Source organism: Mycteria americana, chromosome 7 (genome assembly GCF_035582795.1).
Source record: "Mycteria americana isolate JAX WOST 10 ecotype Jacksonville Zoo and Gardens chromosome 7, USCA_MyAme_1.0, whole genome shotgun sequence".
NCBI lineage: Eukaryota > Metazoa > Chordata > Aves > Ciconiiformes > Ciconiidae > Mycteria > Mycteria americana.
The window spans coordinates 45,375,276-45,398,259 of record NC_134371.1 but is presented as its reverse complement, the minus strand read 5'-3'; the positions used below and the strand labels follow the sequence as shown (position 1 = coordinate 45,398,259).

General features: G+C 38.6%; 1 protein-coding gene across 1 annotated transcript in view; it reads right to left on the bottom strand.

Moving 5' to 3' along the window:
* Positions 1 to 2,613: 2,613 nt before the first annotated feature.
* The window catches only part of NR5A2 (nuclear receptor subfamily 5 group A member 2), an 85,933-nt gene continuing 65,562 nt past the window's right edge, over positions 2,614 to 22,984 (bottom strand). Inside the window, exon 7 of the mRNA XM_075509230.1 lies at positions 2,614 to 3,507. Coding sequence (XP_075365345.1) covers positions 3,260 to 3,507 — 248 coding nt within the window. The 3' untranslated portion in view covers positions 2,614 to 3,259. The remainder of the gene's footprint in view (positions 3,508 to 22,984) is intronic.

Below are 22,984 nucleotides of genomic sequence, written 5' to 3'. Positions count from 1 at the left end.
CTGATCTGTTTAGGTGTATTTATTTTGCTTCAGCCTCGGCAATTGCTGTCTGAGCTTTTGAAGGTGCCGCTCTCCGCATTGGTGTCTTCCGCTCTACGTCAAATTCTTTTGGGCACTCTTATTTCTCCTGCATTTTACTCTCCTCTTCTGGTAACTGATTTTGGACTAGTGCTTCATTTCAGTGGAGTGATGTTATTATAAAGACAATTATGAAGTAATCAGCACGGGCATATCAATATTTATTGAAATACTGAAAAAAAAAAAAAAATTCCATTGGCGATGAGAAACTCCTGGCAAGAACTGACATGACAATATGTATTTCACCAATACAGTAAGAGAACTTCAACTTCAACAAGTAACTCACTGCACATTCTAAGAGTTGCATGGATTTAAATCCAAGGCAGCTGCAGAACATCTGTAATACAAATAGTCAGACTTTACAGATTGTCTGTTTACAAACACAGAACAACTATAATAAACCAGCCAAAGCCAAACCCTTTGAATTTTAGTCTGCTTTTACTAATACGTCCTGTAATCAACAAGGCAGTCAGAAGTAAATGTCTGGTTACAAAGTAGTTAACAATTAACATGAGGGGGGTTTTTGGTGATTTTTTTTTTTTTTTTTTCCCCTTGTACCTTGGGCAATCTGGTGGGATTCTCGGAACCACAGATGTGGGCAAATATATGTTAGTTTATCTGAAATTGTTTCCATTAAACTATGAAAAATTCTTCTTTTCTTCTATGACCTTATTTCAATTCTTTTGTCCTGTATATAGATAATGGTGCTGTGAATACAGTTAGCAACATTTTTTTAAGCTTTTTTCTTTAATATTCAGTGAGATTCACTGTAGCATTTCAACAGGAAAAAAAAGAGAAAATACAGAATGCAAACACTTGAAATATGCTTTGTTTTTCTTTTAAGAAGGAAGGAATGACCATACTTATCTTGTACACGTGGATATACATATTTCACAGGCACTGTCAATTGCCACCCGCGTCTTACTTTCTGTTAGTCTGTTTGAGGGAGGACGCTGAGAATTTAAATAACGCTTGCGTGTCTGCTGTGGGGGATAACGAAGGGAGCTGTGCTTAGTTTGCTTTTGGTCCGTACGACAGTACGTGTGTTCTGTGATATAAGACAGGCATCTAGGCGTCGCAGACACTAGGCTTTGCTGTGTTTGTACCCTATGCATGGATAGAATATTAGAGCTGATTAATACAGGCGATTAAAATAGTGTGCTTTGTGCTAATGGAAATGTAATAACTGATGTCTTTGGTATACAATGTATGAAGGGTTGGAAAAAAAAAGGAGAAATGCACCTTTTCAAGTTCACATGAAACAGAAAAAGCTATAACTCACATAATTTACAATAGATTTAAATAAACTACATTTAGGATTATGAAGATTTACAGACATTTAATCAAGTGAATGATTTTAATTTGTAAAGACCCTTGTGTGTCCCTGAACTATGTTCCACTAACTTGAAGACATGCTACAGTAAACACATATATTTGGCTTCTTCATTCTGGCTATATCTTATATAAAGATGAAACCAAAGAACAATAAATTAGCATCATAATTGTCTACAGTGGAAACTATCATATACAATATAAATAAACTATTCAAAAGCCAGCAATCTTCATGAAAAAAAATTAAAGGATTAGGATTTTATACAGTTTCTACAAGTGATTGTGCAGCCGATAATCTCAAAATTAAAGTCAAAATGAAATACCCCTATTGATTTTAGTGTCTCACGACATACAGTAACTAAGTACTGGTAAAATAATTACCAATTTAAAAGAAATAATAAGGAAATCACTGCTCTGCAATTTTATCACAGTTTTTTCCCCACAGGACCTAAAGAATGTAAACACTATGTTTTTGTTAATGTTAGAGATTAATACTTTATTTTAAATGTAAGTTGATCCACACCTGCACAGTTACCTTTAAGGATAATGAAATAAGGCAAGACTTATAACTGTGGCACTACATGTTAATACTGATATCTTCATTTGGACAGAGAGAGAATTGTTTGTTCTTCTCTAATATTTGTTCTGCAGCAGACTTTGGCCTACATAGACATAGCAGTATCACTCTTCTTTCTTTGCGTAGAAGATGTGTATTACCTAACTTTAAAAAGAAAAAGTTTCATTAGCTATTGGATGTTTGAGTTGAAATCTAGTTTCTTAATGACTGGCAATTTTAAAGATAATTTCTTAATAAGCTCCATGGCATCATCAGGTCATACAATTCATTTGTCTATTCTTGCATCACTAAATGCATTTTTTAAAAGTTTATTTTTAGTTTTTTAACATCAGTATTTGATGTCCTAGAAAATATTTGTGTGTGTGTGTGTCTAAGAAGCTATTCTTTGTGATGGCTAAAACATCTCCATTTCCTTTATTTGGAAACGGCCAGGAATATATAGCAGAGCCATATTTTAGTCACTGCACTGGTTAAGTGTATAGATGAATTGGCTAATTTGTTTTGGAATATTTATCTTAGCTATTTAATAGCTATCCGATAACAGTAGCAGAAGAGGGATACTGCCTGAGAGAACAACATCAACACGTGACAAAACAACTTCAGAACATAGTAAGAGTGCCAAGCTAACTGGATAACAGACTCTTCATATTAGCGATTTGCAGGCCCGAGAGACTGACAGTCAAAACCAGCCTCTTAGGATTTGGTGGCGATACTACATAGCACGTGGCCTACGCCAGCTCTCTCTTTCAGATTGTTGAATGGATGCCACATCATTTATCACAGAAGAAGTAAGTGTTGGGTCCTTGGAAGGATGACAGAAGATGCTATAGATGCAGTTTTGCATCTATTATAACTGTTTGAGAAGTCCTGCTATACAGTGAAGGAATTTAGTGCACTCAAATTCCCCACTACCTTCGCTCGATAATACGGATCAGTTTTTTTTTTTCTCCTAAGTTTCTTCATATTGGCAATCAGCAGAGTTAAATATACAAGAATCATTCTGTCCTTTTTCATGTTGACATTGGTGATAGTATCCACTTAGTAAGTTCGCTTCACTCCAGTATAAAGTCCTATATAGATTCCTTTGGGGATGTGTAGCATATGATTCACAGTTTGCAATACAAATACCCTGATACATCACTTATTTACTATTAGTATTTGATTATTATACCATTTTGCAAAGTCTTAAAACCACGTTTTAATTAGTGTTGCTTGGAGCAGTTCAGGATATATTTTTTTTCCTTTGAAAGCAGAAGCTCTAATGGGTATAATTTACGCTCTCTTTGCATGCAGCATTTCAATGAGAAGGTTATTACATGGCACATCCCCGTTCAGGTGTTTGTAGTAGAGGTATTCTTCGGCCTGCATACTGATGGCCCGGATTTCTGGTAGTCGCAGGAGAAGCTGCCCAAATTTGTCTGTTTGCTGTGGGTAATTACACATTGTGTAGTCCAGCAGAGCAGCATTCACTTGTTCCTGAACACCTTCCACAAGCTGGAAGTTCTCAAGATTTTTGACATCTGAATGATAATAAAAAAAAAGTAACAAAAATTTAGTTGCATTTTAATTCCTGTTTACGAAGGCAGTGTTTCACTAAATGGATGTATTTTTTTTTCCTCCTGACAAAAGCGTACTTTACAAGCTGCTGAATATTCAGTGAACCCTTTTGCCAACTTCCCTGGGAAAATGATCACAAAAGAGCTTTAGCGGAGTGTCTTGTTGAAATTCTGCATATACCTCAAATCAATTAGACACCAATGGAGTCTGAGCAAGGTCAGCTCTTTTCATAGCTTACAAAAGGAAAGGTTGAGGATTCCTAAAGTAGAAGACCATAATATATTGCTAGCAAATGAGTCCCAAGAGAAAGCCCTATCTTTAACCTAGTATGTTACACAATTCATATAATTCTGTATTAATTTTTCTGACCCAAGGTGAAATCTGTGTCCAGGGTATGATGTAGTTAATTCTAATAAAAAGTGACAGGGTTCTTGTTTCTGTTTGACATTTTCTAAATGATTCTGAAAGCCTTTGACTTGTCTAGCCTATGTTAATGAACCATCTGGTACACTCCAGTGACTGCCAAAATAATCTTCCCTACTAGAAACTCTCTAAAATATATATTTCACTGACTAATGATCTTTATAAAATGAAATCATTGTCCTTTGGGTGGAATACCAGATAAGAATGGTGCCCTTTAACCTGGATATGGTTTCTGAAATCCAACACTGATTTTTTTTTTTTTTTTTTTTTTTTTTGGTATTGGACAACAGGGGCATTTACATCAGTAAGGCAGGTACAGTTTATTCACTCTGCTTCCGTATGATTATCTTCTGTTCCTATATAGCAAGTTCAAGCTCTGGAAATGCTGGTCAGAGATAAATGCCAGTATATTAACTCCTCATTATTTGCTTCCCTGTGTAAAAATTACTCTGATGGCATCGTCTTTCCACATGTCTGGAGAATGCAGAAGTTATTCTAAAGCTTGCAAATTAGCGTGCTGCTATAATGCAGAAAGAGTGACGTGATCAAAGTGCTCTTGCTGGGAGAACTTGTTTTGGTTGGTGTTTGATCATTTATACCATCAGTACAGTACTGTAACCGGCTCTTGTGCATGGTAGAGCACGGTGATACCGAGCATAACTATGCTGCTAATTCACTTTGAATAAAGACAAATCTGCTCTTCTATGGATGTTCTTGGAGCACAGGAGACGGGGAATTTGGCAGAATTTGGTTCATTGTAAATGCCAGCCTTTGGTTGGAGGGGAAATGAGTGTTTTCCGTTGCAAAACAGGAACACGTGTTGGTCCCCCAACCCATCAGCAGCCTGAGAGGCTGTGTAAATGTGCGCCTTTTCCTAGAAGTGCTTTAAATAGAGCAAATATTGGTTCCTGCACATAACCGTGTGCTGGAACACGAGGGAAATGGTTGGAGGAGGCAAACATTTTCTTCAGGACAAGAGGACAGGATGGATGCCAAGGATGCCAATGGCAGCCCAGGGTAGCAGGCACAGCCTCCAGGGCCCGAGTTACAGGCTTTGGGCAGGAGCCTCTCTGGAGCGTGCTGGCTGCCGGCTGTACTTCAGGTTCACTCTTGCGTGAGCTGGGGCGAGTGTTTCCTGCTGCGGTCATTACTGCCTGCCTCTCCTGTCCCAGCTGCACTGTGGAAACGAAGCAAGTGGCTCTTGGATTTGTGCTGCTTGTTTGGGAACTGGGCACACGACCTCCGTCCAAATTTTGCTAGCTGGCTTAAGGAACTCACTAGCAATACTTAAATTATGACGGCTGTCCACCAAGAATCATCTGAACTTTGCGTTATCCAGAGTGAGGAGAACTGGAAACTTCAAAGCTGCTATGCCTGGTCCCTTAGCTATTCAAACTCATATCCAAAGTCTTTTTGCCAGTGTCTCTGGAGATCTTTGGCTAATCGTGTTTTCATGTATTACACTGGACATTTTCTCACACCAAATATAGCTGTTTATTATTTTACATACATACCTACATAAAACTTCCAAGGTATTTCGTAGTGAGTGTAACCTGGTTTAAAAATTGGGTGTTCTAAGCATATTATTATAAAGTTAAGAAAGGAACAGTATCAACTATCACAATTATTTTAAATATGTTGCTTTCAGATGCAAAATGCAATCATGAATGTATCGTTAGAACATAAGAAATTCCCACAGAAAACAGGGACTATGCTGGAGATTAAACTGTGTTAAACAGCAAGATAAAATGTATAATGATCTCAGAATCAGTATTTCAAATTTTTTCCCTGTTAAAAATAACTTTAAACATCAGGAAGTTTTAGAAACTGTTAGCTGATTCAACCCCCTTTAACTTCAAAGGGCATCTTTCTGTTGCTGTCTGGTTTGAATCATACTGTGAGATTAAATTGTGCTGACTTCTTGGAAAACCAGGTTCGTTCTCACTTTTGCTCTCTGTCTAAATGCTGCTGCATGGAATATATATTTATTGGCAACATCACAAAATAATTTTTTACAAAGATCAAGAAGAAACAAAATCTGAGAATTGCAAATTTTCTATATTTTCCTGCAAAAGTGGTGAATTCAGTGTATGTTTTATAGATGCATTCTGTCTTCAGCTGTATTGATATTATACTGCAAGTCAAAGGGAGGCATAATATTTTATCTATATTACCCCCATATAGAGGATCGGTGGCTTCTGGCAGTAGGTGTACCTGTGCATTGTATAGGTGTTCCTATATGCTCGTCAGCTACATGGCCTGGCTGGATTGCATGGAAGTTGCAGAACTATGGGGGAAGAAGGTCTGTGTTGGTTTTTTTCTCATCTCAGTGGACAGTTCTTTAAATACTCATATGTGGCAACATGAGCACTGAAGTCAGATGTAAAAACAAGTCCAATTAACACTAACAGTAAACAAAAAGTAGTTCTGGGGCTTCTATACCCCATCCAGCCTGAGGAAATACTTTTAATATATTTCTTCTACACAAATTCTTGATATTTGTGGTGAGGTTCAGTGCTTGTAAACAAGGTGTTATTAGTTAACCAGTGAAAATATGTAGAATTTTCCTGACTGTTTTTATACTGAATCAGATACTCCTACTCCAAATGATTACAGTTTAGGACATCACTACACAATTCATCTGTGTGCAGATCTCTCCAGGACTGCAATCATAATAGTGGGGATGTAGAGGCAACCTGATGACCAGTTATGTATTTTGCAGTCAGTCTTCATGAAGTAACCGATATTTTTTGATATGACTTTTGGTAAGTGCCCTCATCTTATGTACATTAACAATAAATGCTGCAGTAAAGCAAAGGAGACAAATTGAACACAGAGAGGGAAGTCAAAGGATATGTGCTGAGAGCCCTGTGTAACGCCCCATTCTCATGTCTCACGCTCTCATATGGTATTTTGTATTTTGTTAAAAAAGAGGTTTGCTGAATTTATAGTTGCAATATAAATTACATAGTTATTTTTGAGAATCACAGACTCTAGCTCTAATACAGATGAATAACAACAAAGGCAAACATGTAAATATTAAGTTATTTCCAGTAGCTCCAAGTTCTGCAGGTAGAACAAGAAACGCTATATAGTTTTCACTTCTGGTACTTAGTATTTAGCTGATAGTGATACAAATGTTATTAAATAATAACTGTGGTTTGTAAGTAGATGGTTTTCCTGTGCTTTGGGTTTGGTTTTGTTCTTGGTATTTATTATATAACTCTGGCTAAAGGTACATGATTTAGTGTTCCAAGTATTTCCTTTTGATGAAGATCCTTTGAATGCTAATGAGTTAACTTGGTGAACATCGAGCAATGCTGGTGTAAGTCTGCTGAAGGCAGTGGCGTACAAAATCTGCTACTGATGTGTGCAGCACAACAGTCTTTTATGCTTTCATATAGTTCTTCATTCCTGTCTGCTTTTTAGAATAGGAATGTCTCTCATCAATCTTTACATCGGTTAGTAACAATTTAAAGTACACATGTTTAAGCTTAATGCAAGAAATCATTTTCCGAAGTTTAGACGCTTGTAAATTAAATGAGTAGGAATAGGTCCCCCCCTCCCGCCCACACACCCTTTAAATCCTAGCAGCTAGAAGAAGTGTTTTGTGTTGCTACAGTAAGTATCAGTCTCTTATCTCTTCTACTTTATTCACTCAGGGACTAATTACCAACTTTTTACATGAAACAGCCTTACTGTGAGCTCACAGTGGGGCGCACATCTTTTTCTATCCTTATTGGAAAGTAAACCCTTAGGTCTTCTGGAATATATTATATGTTTTACAAGAAATAGCAATTGCTTTTCTGTCAAACAAAGAATTTTTGTTCTCTATAGCTTACTTTTGACGATTAAGACAAAAACAGTATTATAGTATGTCAGGATCTTCTCTGCAGTCACAGTAAAGATCTGCCAGTATTCCCAGCAATCCCCCCATTTTGATTATTTTCTACAGCTGCTATAAAGCTGTGCATTAAGCTGAAACTGCATACAACATTCAGCCTGAGGAGAACACTTTTGCATATTTTCCCCAAAAATGGGTCTGGTCTTTAGAGGGGGAAAATATTTAGGTTTCAGAGAGATTTTTCGCCCTCTCATATTCCAAACATGAAATACTGAAGATTTGGTGGTCTACTAATCTGTAGAGAGCTTCCCTTGGTCTGGGAATTTTGAAAAGAAAAATGAAACAGAATGAGAGATTTAAATTTGAAAAACAGTAACTCCTTAGGAGCAGCATAAATATTTCCCAAAGAAAGCCAGTTAGATGTTACTGCTCGTGTCTTTTTTTCAGATACTCTTTCTACATGAGGTGACGGAGAGGTGCGTGCGCACACAGCTTGGCTGCCTCCCTGCATTTTGCATCATTGCAAGTCCTGGTATTGCAAAGACAAAATAAGGTTGTGTTTAGGCTTCTCCATGGGGAGAAACTTCTCACTTTCATAAGGCTGAAAACAGTCTTACAGATACTCCAGGCAATAGGACTCGATACCAGGCCAGGGTTGAGCTTCCTCACCCTGAATGCGCTGATGAGCCCCATCATTTAAGGACTTCATTAAAACCCAACTGGTCCCAAAGCTTAATAGCTCTTTGGAATGACTGTTGAACATGCAGGTAAAATATGACGTCTTCCAAAATCTAGTGATGGTATTTTTGGCCAGGATGGCTTTCAGAGAGACTTGTCTGTTCTTTCCAGCCAGACTGCATGGCCTAATGAGCAGCATTGCCTCCGCTTAGAAACACGCTGCTTTATCAGGGAAAGATCCAATGTGCCTCCTCAGCCTGAAGTCAGGGTTCCCGTCAGGGGCTCTGGTGTGAGGCCAACTCCTGCTCGACCTTGAAGATGGAATATGTTAATTCTGATGAAGGTTTTTCCCTCAGAAAAGTTCAAAGAAGGGGGACTACCCAGGATGGAGGTGATGTTACCAAACCTTCCTCTATTTAAACACAGCTTTTTCCTAGTTTATTTGCCCACTTTCTGCTAGCCTTGCAAACCGTCTAGGTTATGGGACTTAAAACAGAGGTAGATTTTGACATGTGATAAAAAATTTTTTGAGGGCAAGAGTAGTAATGGTTGATAAAGTGCCAATCTCTGAAAATTACCCACAATTCTCTTTCATTGAAACTAATGGCGACGACAGCGGTTCCATATAGCACATCTGTCACGAAGGCAGATGTATGCCATTCCATAGCTAAGCCTTCTTGACAGTCAAAATGCTATAATGAAGGAAGATTTATGGTAAAGATAAGCTCCTCACTGCAAAATTCCCCTCAGTTTTATTACAGCAGGGTTGTGCTGAATATTATTTACTTAGAAGTCATGGGAAACAATTTTTGATAGATGTGTTTGTTAATCAGTGGTAAGGCACTATATTTAGCACTTTCCAAACCTTGAAAAACCTTTACATTATAACAACAGAAACCACTTTTATTTTCTTAAGACCCCCAAGTCCAAACTGAATGGGTAGAAAACTTTTCCTGTCTTTAGAAGGATTCTTTTTTGGCAGTGGTTAAGCTATCTGTAACAGTGCAACGATCGATCTCTGACTGTTTATTGGGGTCATAAAGTAATTTTCATTTTCAGTTGAACATAACATCAGATAATGGGCACATTGTTTTGAAAATCTTGATTAAATTCTTCTCTAGCAATGTATTTCATTCACACCTAAGTACTGGGCAAAATGATATATATTTTTAAAGCAAGAATAAGATGCTTATGAGAGAAGAAGCTGTGGTTCTTAGTCTGAATCCTGTTTCATCCCCTCAGTATTCAATCTTGATGGACCTGTGGTTTCAACAACTCAGACTCAACTGAAATATATTTTGGTCTTGTTTTATGGTGGTAGGCTTCTTTCTAGTGTTATTTAAAATATCAAAGAGTATTTTTCTATTCCAAAAAGACTGTAAAATGACAGATTCTGACTGAGAATATAATCTCCTAATGTCTATTAAGAACTGTGTTTATTGACTTTTGTGAAGAATTTTATAATTGCCTTTGCTGCTGTTAGCTGTGCCATGGAAAGAGAGATATGGGGAAATAAGCCGGATTCCTCTCCTTGTGGAACTGTGAAATTATTTTACTAAATTTCAGTTGTTTCTTTTCTTGCAGTTCCAGTAAAGACAAAGGGCAAAGCCTAGTCTGATCTCTCGAATCTTTGACTGGAGTAATTACTGAGTCATCACTCAGGAAAATCAAACAGCTTGACTTTCAACATCTCAGGCTGAATGTACTGACTTGAAAGTTAAACAAACAAAATCTCCACCCACTTCTAATCCTGGCACCCCAGAAACCAACATCCTTATTACTTGCAAATGAGGCATATGTGATATGGTGGTGGTCACTGAAACACAATAAAACAAGATCTTGCCAGGCCTCTTTGGAGGAAGAGCTGCTCACAAGTCCTGGCCCAAAGTCCACAGCCAGCTACACCCTTAAATAAAGTCCAGTGTTTCTCACTGAGACTCATCAGGGAAAAGCATGGCCAGGTGCAGCCGCACAGCCAGGGATGTGGAGAGCCACTTGGGATAGCTGGTTGATGAAACTATGGCCCAGCGTAGAAGATGCCGGGACAGAACACAGGCACCGAGTCCCACGTAGTGGTTCCACTGCTGGCACTTTATCTTAGCCATGTCTAAACTCCAGTACCATCTCACTTTCTTTCACTTTCTAAAGCTTCCTCCAGGCCTGGAGTTATGCACCCGCTGATGTCCCAGACTTGCCCCTGCTTTGGGTGAGCAATGCAACGTGTTGCTGGTCTCTTGCTCATCTGGGACTGAGGGCAGCCTGCCTATTGCCTGAACACTTATTCTGTAGGGATTTTAATCCATGCTTAGCATTCGCTGATAGGATTAGGTTCCACATAAGAGAGTAGCTGCTGCTTTCTTTGAAGACGACAGAGGAACAGGAATATGAACAGCACTTGCTCGGTTGTGTCTTCAAGGAAATTCCCCAAGCAACTGGAGTCTCCCACCATGCCAGAGGGTGGTCTGAGCTTTTGTTAGCTACAGGCTCTTCTCAGTGGAGGTGTGCTCCAGTCTTTGGGTTGAAGCTCTACTGCTGTACTGAAAAAAATAACTCTAGGTGATTTAAGCCCAAATTTATAGCCTGCCTTTGTGGGCTGGTGGTGAGGGAACCTGCCTGGGCTGACGTGGGTTTCTGGTTCCTGCTTCCAGATTTGTTTGTATGTTTGACCTAGTGACCGCTTAAGGTAAACGACAGATCAATCCTAGAAAAAATGTCTCAATCTAAGTCTCTCTTTTCCAGGAAAAAATTGTGTAACCACTATCCTGTGGAGCCATGGTCATAGTTGTATGCTGGCACACGTTGATAAACTGGGGCAGAAGTGATTTAGTGAAGGTCTCTCAGATAAACTGAGAAAGAACGTGAGTCAAAACTCATTTTTCCTAACTCCTCACCTCATGCCAGGTTCATATGATATGTCTGGGCTAGAAATGTTTGTCTTCTGAATATTCAGTTGGAATAAGCATAGATAAGAAAAATAGCATGTTAATTATCATGCTATCAGCAGGCTTCAAAATATATGTATGCTTAAATGCAGATGAATATACAGCCATAGCATTAGTTTATATCACACAGTTGCCAGAAAAAAGTATCACATTTGATAAAAGCAGAAACTAGGCTTCTGATAAGAGTTAAAAACATTAGAATAAATACTAAGTTTATTGAACCAAATGGTTTTCCTAGTTAATTTCTGAAACATCATTTTAATCTTCAATAGCACATGAACAATAGAGGATTGTCGGTGTTTTAAGGGAACTGGCTGTCAATGTCTGCAATTTGTGGGGTGTGAATAGTTTAAGATGTCATAAATATTTATGAAGTTCCTGGGAATGGTGATAGGGACATGATACAAAATCCTTAAAGTTATGAACTGGGGCAGAAAGGGTGTTATATGCAACTTGCAATAATAGACAGTACAGTATAATGTAGAGAGGAGCAAGAAACAATTTATTATTTAGCTGAGAAGAAGCTGAATGTTTAGAAAAAACGGAATGAAAATTTTAGGAAGATTTGCTTTTATCTAGAAAATATTTGCTCTGCTTTTGCTTAGACATTTGCAACTTTTCTGAATGGTTGGATTTATTGCCCTCATGAGAAGCTTGCACATTCTTTATCCTTTCCCTTTCTCTCCCTCTCTACTACTCAAGTACTGTTTAAAATAGGAATAATGGACCAGATTAATCTCAGAGGTATTTCTACTGCTGCCACTGGAACTACACCAAGGGGTGATATAGTCCTAAAAGAAGAAATATAAATATTTTCTGGAAAAATATCGAATAGAAATTTCTGCTGAGGTTAAAACACAGAAGTGCAGCTGCCACTGAAACCCTTTTGAGTAGCAGGCTGTATCCTTTTATAAAGCCCATCTGTCTCTGCAGAGTATAAAAAATGCATGATCATAAAAAGCAGTACTCCTTAGGGGAAAAATCTCTCTGTACTAATCTTGTAGTCACTTTACAAAACAGTTTTTAATCCCAAATTTGCATTTGATTTTCAGTCAGGAACTTTTGTGGTTTTTGCAAAGTTTTCTTATTCCATTAGAATAAGATATGAGGTACAGTTTGTTCAGGTGGCAAGTCCAGACTATGAATAAACCAACGTTATCATATGAAAGAGAATTAAACAGGCAGATCCAAGTGGGGATATATTAAGCCAAATTTAAGCTCCAGTAGTTGAATTTAGCCTGTACTAGATGTCTGGTTTGCCTCAGGATATATTCAGCTTTCCAGCTAATCGACTGAGGAAAACTGCCTCAGGTATGATAAAATTTACAAGAGAGCTCAGTCGAATAGCTCTTGTTATAAATACTAGCTTAAAGGCATTCTTCTGGTCTTTGGGATGAGGACTGTATTTGCATTTAATTATTATATTTCAAACTTTTTTGAACTTGGTTAAAAATATTAGACCAGCAGGTTATATCATTTTAGTGGTTTCCAGATAAAGGTAGAACTTCACACCACTTTTTAATTACTTGGTGAATTTTGTTTGGCTTTATCCTTTTGTTTAGATCCAAAGTCCCACAGGAGCAAAAGTTCTTACAATATATTCTCTTTAAAAGAAGGAAATATAGTTAAGCAAAGATGTTTTAGTGATATGCTGGTCTAAGAGGTACAATACTCTACTATGACTTTCTGTCAACGTAATTGACAAATAATTCAGAGTTTTAAGTCTTTTGCACTATTTTGAGACAAGGCTTAGTGTGAGACAATCAACCAATCATCTTTCAGACATATTGATTTGAAAAACCTATTTTTCTTCTTTTCTGAGACTTTTAAAGACACAATTTTACTAGTTTTATGTGCCAATATTTGCACTAACAGGGTTTTTTTTTTTTTCACTGAACTAATTTGTATCAGTGGAAGCTGATTGTAGTTTAGAAAGAACATGAAAAAGACAATCACCTCTGCCTGTGTAAGATATGAGAAGTGGAAATCAGTAAAAGAACTATTTTCTTATATAATTGTGTTGAAATAATGTAGAGCATTCATTTAATTGCTCAGTGCTGAAAGCACTACAGTAGAACTACAGGAGTTGCACTACAGTAGAACCATAGGAGAACACACAATATGTGGCTCCTATTAGCCAAACATTTGAATTTTACTATTATTGTTTAGAAGAGCTAGACTCTGCTTGGGGCAGTTACAGTTATTTACTATGTAAATGTAACTGCAGACAGCTCACGAGACCATTGATGGTACATTGAAGCCGCTTTCTCGCAGATGCTGTTTCAATTCCCTATCAAAGTAACATTGACAAAAAATTTGCTGGTGTAGATGAAGAGCGCCGATGAGTTTGATCCCATCACATATGTGCGTGTGTCAGTCATCAGATCATGACCATGCTTGACTGCAACAGCCCATGAATTCGCTTAAATGCAATGCACGGTGCACTGGTGCTCTTCACTGAGTGTCAGCAGAGCTGGTGGCCCTGAGACAGGGCTCCTGCTCCTGCCCTGTTCCCCTGGCCAGCCCAGGCCGTCGGGTCTCCTGCTAGGTGGTGGAAAAAAGAAACAGTTTGTTCTCCTGTACTCTCCGTCTTGCTTTCATGGCCAGTAAACACACCTAAGGTAAGTAATTTTCTGCTGCAGTCTTTCAAAGCATATTGTTTCTGACATTGCCTATTGATCTGAGTGGAAGTTGCAAATTCCATTTTTTACTGTGACATATGTCTGCACTTAGTTGTGGAAGTGGTTTGGCAAACAAGAGTGACAGAAGCCCAAATGAGGACATCTGCAACTACGCTGACACTCCGCACGTGTCAGTGCTGGCACGCAGGAAACACCGGAGAGGCACCCAGTGTGTCAGCCTTTGGACTCTTTTCTCAAAGACTTTGATGTGTATACCACCATTCTTCATCCTCATTGCTTACACTTTTAAACATACAAATATGAAAGCTGAAAAAAAGCCCACCTGAAAGTCCCTCTGGCAACATGGTTACTCATCAATTAAACAGACAGGGTAGAGAAGTGTGGAATAGACAACATACTCTTACACCTGCATTTCAAACATGAGGCTCTTAGAAGAGAATTTTATTTCTCAGCTACCTCTGATGTCTTGACAAGAAGCCCTGATCAGAAAGGACTGGAGGCTCTCAGATAAGGTAGTGCCTCAGCACATTTTTAACGTTTCAATTGCCCAGTAAGGAACAGCAGAAATAAGTCAGGTAAACTCCAGATTTGTGCTCACTGCTCAGCTCAGACTTGAATGTTTGCTCAGATATGGATGAGATGTTTCCATAGACAACATAGTCATAGGTTTAACGTGAGGAGCATGAATTAAGGGGCTACAGATCCCCGTTGGTCTCTGGCTGGAGCTGCCCCTAACACGGTGCCAAAAACTCATGTTCCCTGCACAAGGGCAGAGGTACTTTTTGGCCCCCTGATGCCACATGGCAGATGAAGGAAGCGAGCATGCCTCTGGCACTGCACAGTGGCTGCTGCGATGGTCTGCAGAGGGGCTCGGGAACATGAGGGAGCTCAGCCTCCTGCAAACTGAGGTTTGCACTTTTCCTGCCCTGGCCAAGCTCACCCCACCAGTGACATACATGCCGTCAGGGTCCTGGCGACCCTCTGCCGAGTCTCTCGATGCTTTATTGAATTAGACTGTGGATTTTGCCTTTATTGCTTAGGATCTGGAAGGATTTTTAATTCTAGATCCACCACCTAAATCAACGCTCATTGGATTAAGGTCGGTTCTAGCCAGATCTCACTGTACTCTTCAAAGCAGGGGTGTCTCCCCACCGGTAGGTATATTTTTTATAGACAGGACTGTGAATTGCCATTTGGAATGAAATTTCTGTTCTGTTTTTCATTTTATGGTAAAAGTTATATGAGTTAGTACTATGAAAATTGTAAAAACAATTTGGATTTCTTTAGAGGTTAATTTTCCTGAAAGTTATATCTAGGCCAAGAAATAGTGCTTTCCTGTAACCTTGCAGCCACAGCAGACAGTGGGTTATGCATTTGGCAGGATACAGTTCATGTAAGCACACATGTGCGTCCTCGTGCTTTAGTCTCATGGAAGTGCACAGGCTTTCAAATTTAAGGTATTCAGCAACAAACAGTGCATTTATAGCTGTAAATCACCATAGTCTCAATATGCCAAAGTAACCGCTAACTCCTGCAGCAGAATTGCCCACCCGCCCTGCAGGAACTCCTACCCAATTGCTGGAGAAATGGCCTGAAGTGCCAAATGCCCTGGACATGTTCAAGGCAATACACTCACACATTACTGTTCTTCTTGCCATTCTTTGTTTACATTTACTAATTGGAAGTTAATGTCTTCCCAGAGGCAAATAAATATATTTAAACCAAAAATTATACTATTTTTCCCAAACTATGCGTTGAAAAGCATTTAGTGATTTTCCTGGTGCACGGTCCTAGGAGCACTTTTGAGTCTGCGGTAACACTGTAGTACCTCTTTCACCTCTATTCTATCTGTGTGTTTAACATAGAGGTTATGGGTCTGTTCACCTTAATCAAAGTCAGCTCACTTTGACTAGTAAGATGTAGACCAGTTCAACAAAGATTAACACAGTTCTACCACTTCTGTCCGACCAAGCCTAATGAGCTTACAGTTAAGCACAGCCCAGCAACACTTTATTTATTTTGATATTAATTTCCTGTGTCAGCTTCAGGTTTAAAAAAAATACACAGATCCCAGCACAGAAAAGACAAATCAAGACTGACACCTGGAAAAAAATCACATACTGGAAAAACTTGACATAGAATCCAGTGGTGTCAAAAATCCTAGATATTTGATGTTTCAAATTCAGACATTCTTCATTTAGACCAAAATAACAGACATTTATAGTGGACCTTACTGCTGGTGACTATTTAACAGCTAGGTGCTCTCACAGCATGGTACTCTTTATGTGCACAGTAATGAAAGTTCGCTATTGATTTTTCTGTAGCTGCTTGTAACTATTATAGTTGATACATCAATAGAAAAGGAAAGCACAATGTTTCACAGGAGGCAGAAAATCAGAGAATACATGATGCTGTGACAGTAAATCATGGCATAATCTCAAGAACTGATAGATGGTTACTGCTAACTTGAAACCCATGGCTTTCTCTGAAAAGACTAGCCTATAATCGCCCAATATGTTCTAACAGACTGACTGCCCGTAATAGTGGTAAAGGACACAACACAATGTTTCATCTTCAAAATAATGGTTTCCATGAGCCAGGTTGTTTTGTTGTGGTGGAATTCGTTTTGTGTGTTACTGCAGAAGGAGGGAGAAAGAGTGGTTTGAATGCCATTTAGACTAATACTTAAAGGTTGTAGGAAAAAGAATTCTATTTTTTTTTTCAGGAAAGAGCACAGAAGGTTTTTGTTTAAAAAAAAAAAAGAGGAGGAGAAGTTGTCATTAATTTTTAACTTGCAAAAGTCTGCAGTTAGTTGAAGAGGAAACACAAAAGAGCTGATTATTCTTGAGATCAAAATATTGGAGCTGTTTTGTCAAGAAAGGCAAATGCAGAGAAAATACATTTACCACGTCTGTTTCCAGTTCCACGGCATCCTGAAGGGGAGCCAAAGGCACATAAGTAATTGAAAGCTCTTTTAAGTGTCTGCCACTCTCTGCTGCGTTTTTGAGGGGCACAACAATCTGAATTTTACAGTATGCCTAGTGAATTTTTAGCAGGAATGTTCTTAATTGCTTTGTTCCCTCTTTACTCCCTGGCTCATCTCTGGTAGTTTTATCTATGGTTTTAATTAATTGTGAGGGTCTTTTTTCCCTGTCTCAAAACGGAAGGGGAGGAAGAAATGCAGGTAAGAGCTGGCCAGCTGGAGCACAGCGTGCAGTCTAGATGACACCGCTCCCACAGTAACCTCTTAGCAATGTTCCCCTCTGAAAGAATATTTTCAGTGTGCAATGTTGTTTTCCTTCTTTGGGGGATGTGAGTCTGGTACCTGTCCTTTTCAACCTTGCTGCTGACTCCATTCTCTAAAGCCAAATGTCTCCCAGGAGAGATGGACTTAGACAAGAGGAAAGGACTTTCTCAAGCTACCACCCATCCAGCCTGCCTCAGACTGGGCTTGAAGAACAGTCTCTATCATTTATTCTGCTTAGGCTATGGATTTTCCCCCAGTGAAAGCCTGGATAGCATTGTCTGCCTTGTCCCAAGCAGTTCACTGATCTCCATTACAATTTTTGCTGTTGGGAGAGATAAAAGATGCTGTTGTAGTGTCGTTCCCCATTCTGATGTTGAAATCTTTCTCTTTCTTGAGATGAGACTTTCCTTCTCCTGGCAAGCAGAGGTGTTGTGCAATATGTGTATAATACACGTCAAACCCTCCCAGTACTGGAAATGATGTTAAAGGTAGTAGTTTCCTTATTAATCTTTGAATAATCTTATAAAGAATAACTCTTAAAATATCCTTAGGAGCATGGCCACGTGCAGATTAAACTTTTGCAAGCCACATGGACTGTTTGGGGGCTTATTCTTTCAGTTTGTCCCATGCTCGATGGCTCTGCACAGGACCAGAACAATACAGGGAACCCCTGCTCTGAGCGGTTCATCCAATCTCGGTAGCAGCTTTGCCAGAGCCCACGGAGTTGCAGTTTTCACCCCCCTCCCCTTTCCTGCCAGCAGAAGTCATCGGGACACACTCCAAGCCGTGAGCTTGGGAAAGAGTGTTTCTGCACAGTCCCCTTCTGCCTCCCAATTCATGACCACAGCTGCGTTCAAGGCTGGGCCATAAAGTTTGTTTCTGAATTTTCCTTCATTGTTTCTTTCCTGTTTGCTTCTATTTCCTCCCTCTCCACCTCTGGCTTGGCTTTGATCACAGTTCCGTGGTTTCTCCTTCCTTCCTGGCCTTTTCCCCCTGTTTTCTTGACTCCTTTCCTATCTCAAGCCCTCCGGTCTCTCTCTGTTCCTCTGATCCACATCACTGCTGTCCCTCGTTTTCATCAACCGTTCCTGGCTCCTGCTCTGCCCAGATATCCTCTTCTCTGCCACTCTTCTCGCATCCCTCTTGCAGATCCTTTCTTTCCCCCGGCCTCCTGTTTAATTCTCCTGCCACTGCTTTTCATTGTTTCTTTACAGTATTTCACCTCTCCATTTTAACTCCCTCAGAGACAGCCATCGCTTTCGTTTCTCTTCCAGTGTCCAATCTTGCACAAGCAGCAAAGGGATAAGAGAAAGAGGGGAATCTGGCATAGTCTGCAGTGTGTCTCCAATAAATGGCCGACAGTGACCCATGTATAAACTTTCAGGTAAGAGCCTCTGCAATGTGTGTTTTTAACTAGAAATACATGAGGAGCAGGTTTTAGTCTATACATTCTGGTACAAAAAGTATTTAATAAGTTGTCTGTTACAACTGCAGAGTGAATTTAGCCATTATATTCCTTTAGCATGTTTCTCGTTCAGTGAGGCATTTAAGCACATGTTCAAATTAAAACTATAGGGTGGTGTTACTGGCTCCAACATTAAGGATATTCATTCATTTATCTATACATTAATATCTAGCCATTTATTCCCATGTGATGCTGGGAAACTTCACTAACAAAAGCAGCCACTGATGTTAAACACTTCTGCCAATAGCAGCTAAAAAAACTTCTGTATAATCCCATACTTCCTCTGTTACATATATCATGCATTCAAACTTGCACCTGAAACATCTAAAATGTATATTAAAAATGGGTCAGAAATTGTAAAAGTATTCCAAAAGTAGAGACACATGTAAATGTGGGTTATGTGCAGGTAATTTTTCCCCCTTACAGGAGCTGTTTAAAAGCCATACTTACTAGTATTCTATAAACATATTAGAGGGAAAAAGTGCAGAGCACACTGATTGGGTTATTCTGAAATCCCCGCTGTCTCCACACACAGGCAGCAGTACAGAATACAAATATTGCTTGATACCCATGTTTCTAATTACTTGCGAGATTTGTATCTAACAAATATATGACCTAATTTTCTCTCAAGCATCTAATCCTATTGTTATTTCAAAACCTTCTAAAATATGCACTTTAGGAAAAAAAACAACATGAAAAGAAAAAGTACTTGCTGAAGATGGTTAATCTTTTTTTTCCATGGCTTGCAGCTGTCAGACGAGCTGTCAGACCAGTAAAGATCAGATTGGATCAAATTCATGCCTCGAATAATGCCATTGTACCCAACAGTTACATGAGAGATGAATTTGCAACATTCATTGCACTTTATGAAATAAAATCAGGACAAATCAACAGTGATTATTAAATTTCCTCTATAATTTAGTGTAGTTAATTCAAAAAACTCAATCAGCCGTGAAACAGAAGGCTATCTCTGGAATTCCTGCAAGAAGTTTATCATTCATGACTCCTACACTCGGGGCTGAGATGAATGACTAAAGATTTATTTATTAAATAAAATTTAATTCTTAAAATCTTAAAATTTAAATATTAAAATTTAATTCTGGTTTAATTCTTAACTATTCCTTATAACCCCAGCACTTGTATTTTATTCCTTTTATATTATGAGGTTTTTTCTCAAAAATAATTGATTGGAGATCTCATTAAGATTGATACCTGCAAGACAGACACTGTCCTAGTTTCTTTCATACTGCCTGCACGATGTGTGGAACCTGCGTGGGAAGCTGGACTAAAACTCACTGTCAGCTCACTGAAAAAGTGTTCTCAGGAGCAAATGGCTGTTTATCAAAGTCGTCACTCCATACATCATCATTTAACGTCTATAAAAAATTTAAGGACCGATTTTTTAATTGTTTGGCTTTGCTACGGGTTTTGACAGACAAAGTGAAGGGAATATGTCTTTGCTTTTGTTTCTCTATAAAGAAATCAGAAAAAGCAGAGAAATAAAAGAACAGGGCAAAAGAAACACTTTGTCCTGCATGTGCTAAAATGCTAACATTGACTTCTAAAAATAGTCTAATAATAAAATGATGAATTTTCAAATTTTTTGCAAAGTTTTAAACCCTAGTATGAAAATACAGCAAGGAACTACTTTCATGTTGAGTAATTTATAAAGGAAAGGATAAAATTTTCTCAAAATCTATTCAAGATATTTTAAATCAGATTCCTTTTAACAATGGTCTTTGTTATGGTATCTGTAGATATTTCAAACAATGTTGTTTCAATTTGGTTGTACCTTACATAGTATCTTTAATACTCTGGATTTGCCCACTATTTACAAAGATAGATAACTATTGTTTCCATTTATCGGATAGGGTAGTTGAGATATCGTTTAAGAGACTTCAAAGCTCCATAGTCAGTAATGGAGTGAGAAGCAGAATTAGAGACAAGGGTTGATTTCTCTGTTGGGCAGTGCTGGCTCCGTGAAAGGAGAACATCCCTCATGAGATGATTCTGAAATGAGGTTTTGTCCATATTAATTTGCTTTGCTTTCCCAGAGGATTAAAGTAGAAAAGTGGAGTAGCCTGGCTGCTTTGCTTGAGACCCAGAGAAGAGTTCAACGTTCCAGGAGCAGAATGGCTATTTAACTGTTCTCCTGGCCCTTATCGCCTCTAATAAAAGATTTATCCCTAGTTTCCAAGGCAATGTGGGACATGCAGCAGCAAGGGACTATATAAGATGGCTGACAACTGCCCACATTAGAAGTTATCAAATTTGAACTTGGCAAATGGAGAAAAGTTTGTAAAAACAGTGAAATTAGGAGACTCATGATAAGTTTAAACTTCTTGCCTATGAAACTTACTTTCACTGATTTGGGAACAAGAAAGGACCCGTATGATCATCATTGTTACCTCCTTCAGCCTGCTGCTCAATGCAAGCCATAGATCTCCATCCAGCAGTTAGACATCAAGTCTATAACTTTTGATTGAGCTGTACCATAATAATTTAGAGAAGTGGTCATCCTGATTTCAGATTTCAAGAAACAGAGCCTCCATTATATCCAGAGATGAGGTCTTCCAAAAGACAGTGATCTTCACCTTTAAATTTGTCTATTTCTAATATAATTAATCCCAAACTAATATTACGTAGCTAATCCTGCAAATGTGTTCTCATTGACTTCCACGGGATGTGCACAGGAGCCATTGTTTACTAGATTAAACTTTTAACAAATACCATGTTGCCTCATCATATTACATCGCAATTACCACAGCATTTCTTCCTTTGGCCTTGGCAAAAGGTGCTGTCAAGATACCCTTCCAAGCTCATTGCTTCCCTATCTTTTTGCATCTCCCTTTTTCCCTGCTCCATCAGACACAAGTTGTGTTCACTTTCAAGGTCTTGTAGCTTCCTTCCTTACCTATCATCAGTCATTCAGTGTCACGAGGTCATCTCCTGCCTCTCACTTGCCTGCAATGCCATCTCCATCTCCATTTCCAACTCGCCACCTTTCCAGACCAAGTACTTTTCTGCTTTCTCCACTCTGACTCTCATGCTTAATATGCCAGATCTCTTTATGCACCTTCTTCATATTCCCTCTCAAATTTTTTTGCTGTGACATTTGACACAAGCCTGGGCTGTAGGTGTGCTGGAATTGTGCCTGTCATCCGTGCATCGTCTGCCAGTCAACACCTGTTCAGCATCACATACGTAGATTGTATACTTCAAAGGAGTATTTTAAAATATCACCTGCCATTAAGGATTCCTAATCATAAAATTAGGAAATGTTACCATTAATAACTTTGCCACAGTGAAAGTATTGTCCTAGCTAGATGTCTCATTCTACGTTCTCTAATTTCATTCCCAGCCTATCTGCAGGTGAGACGTTCATCTCAAAAAGTCTATCTGAAATACTGTTAGTACAGAAAAAATAATCAAGAATCAAAGGGGGCAAATATGTTGTCAGAAATTAGTATGTGGAAAAATGTACTTAAATAAATCTTTTTTTTATCTATTAGTCAGCTGTCAGCTAATAATAAATTATATTCAGTCCCTCCCTTGTTATAAATACATATTGATTAGTTTTAAACTCTGAACTTCAGAATGAGTTATATCTGGTCATTGCTAAACTGCTCCCTTCACTAAGAAAAAAAATCCCCAACACCTATTATACTGCATTTAATTAAGACAAGCATCAGCTTTATGTACCATTATTTGCTTCTGCCAAGTCTCTATGGTATAAATATTGAGCAGTCACATCTCTTGAATACTAATCGATCCTTCCTGAATTCCAAATGATTACATAAAGTTTAGGAAATGTTTCTTTGCCAGTATTATCCTCCAATGTTTACTGTAGTCAGACATTAGGGTTGAGATATGAGCCTGGATTTGACAAGTGTGCAGTATTTTTCTAAATTCAAATGTAATGTGGGGAAGCCTGAAAGCCCTGGCTGAATGCTAATCGTACAGAACCCCTTGACCACTCACTTACTGGTGTTTACCAGGTGCAATCTTACAAGCACATGTGGGTAGCAGAATGGATGACAAGAAAACTGCCAACGGATTTAATAAAACTACCTCATAATAACAGCCCAGTTATAAATGTGTATTATAAATAATACATATACAAAAACCCAGGTGTAAAAGTAGTTGTATATTTACAAACTACCAAAAGTAAAAACGGCTAGTGTGACCATTTTGAAGAC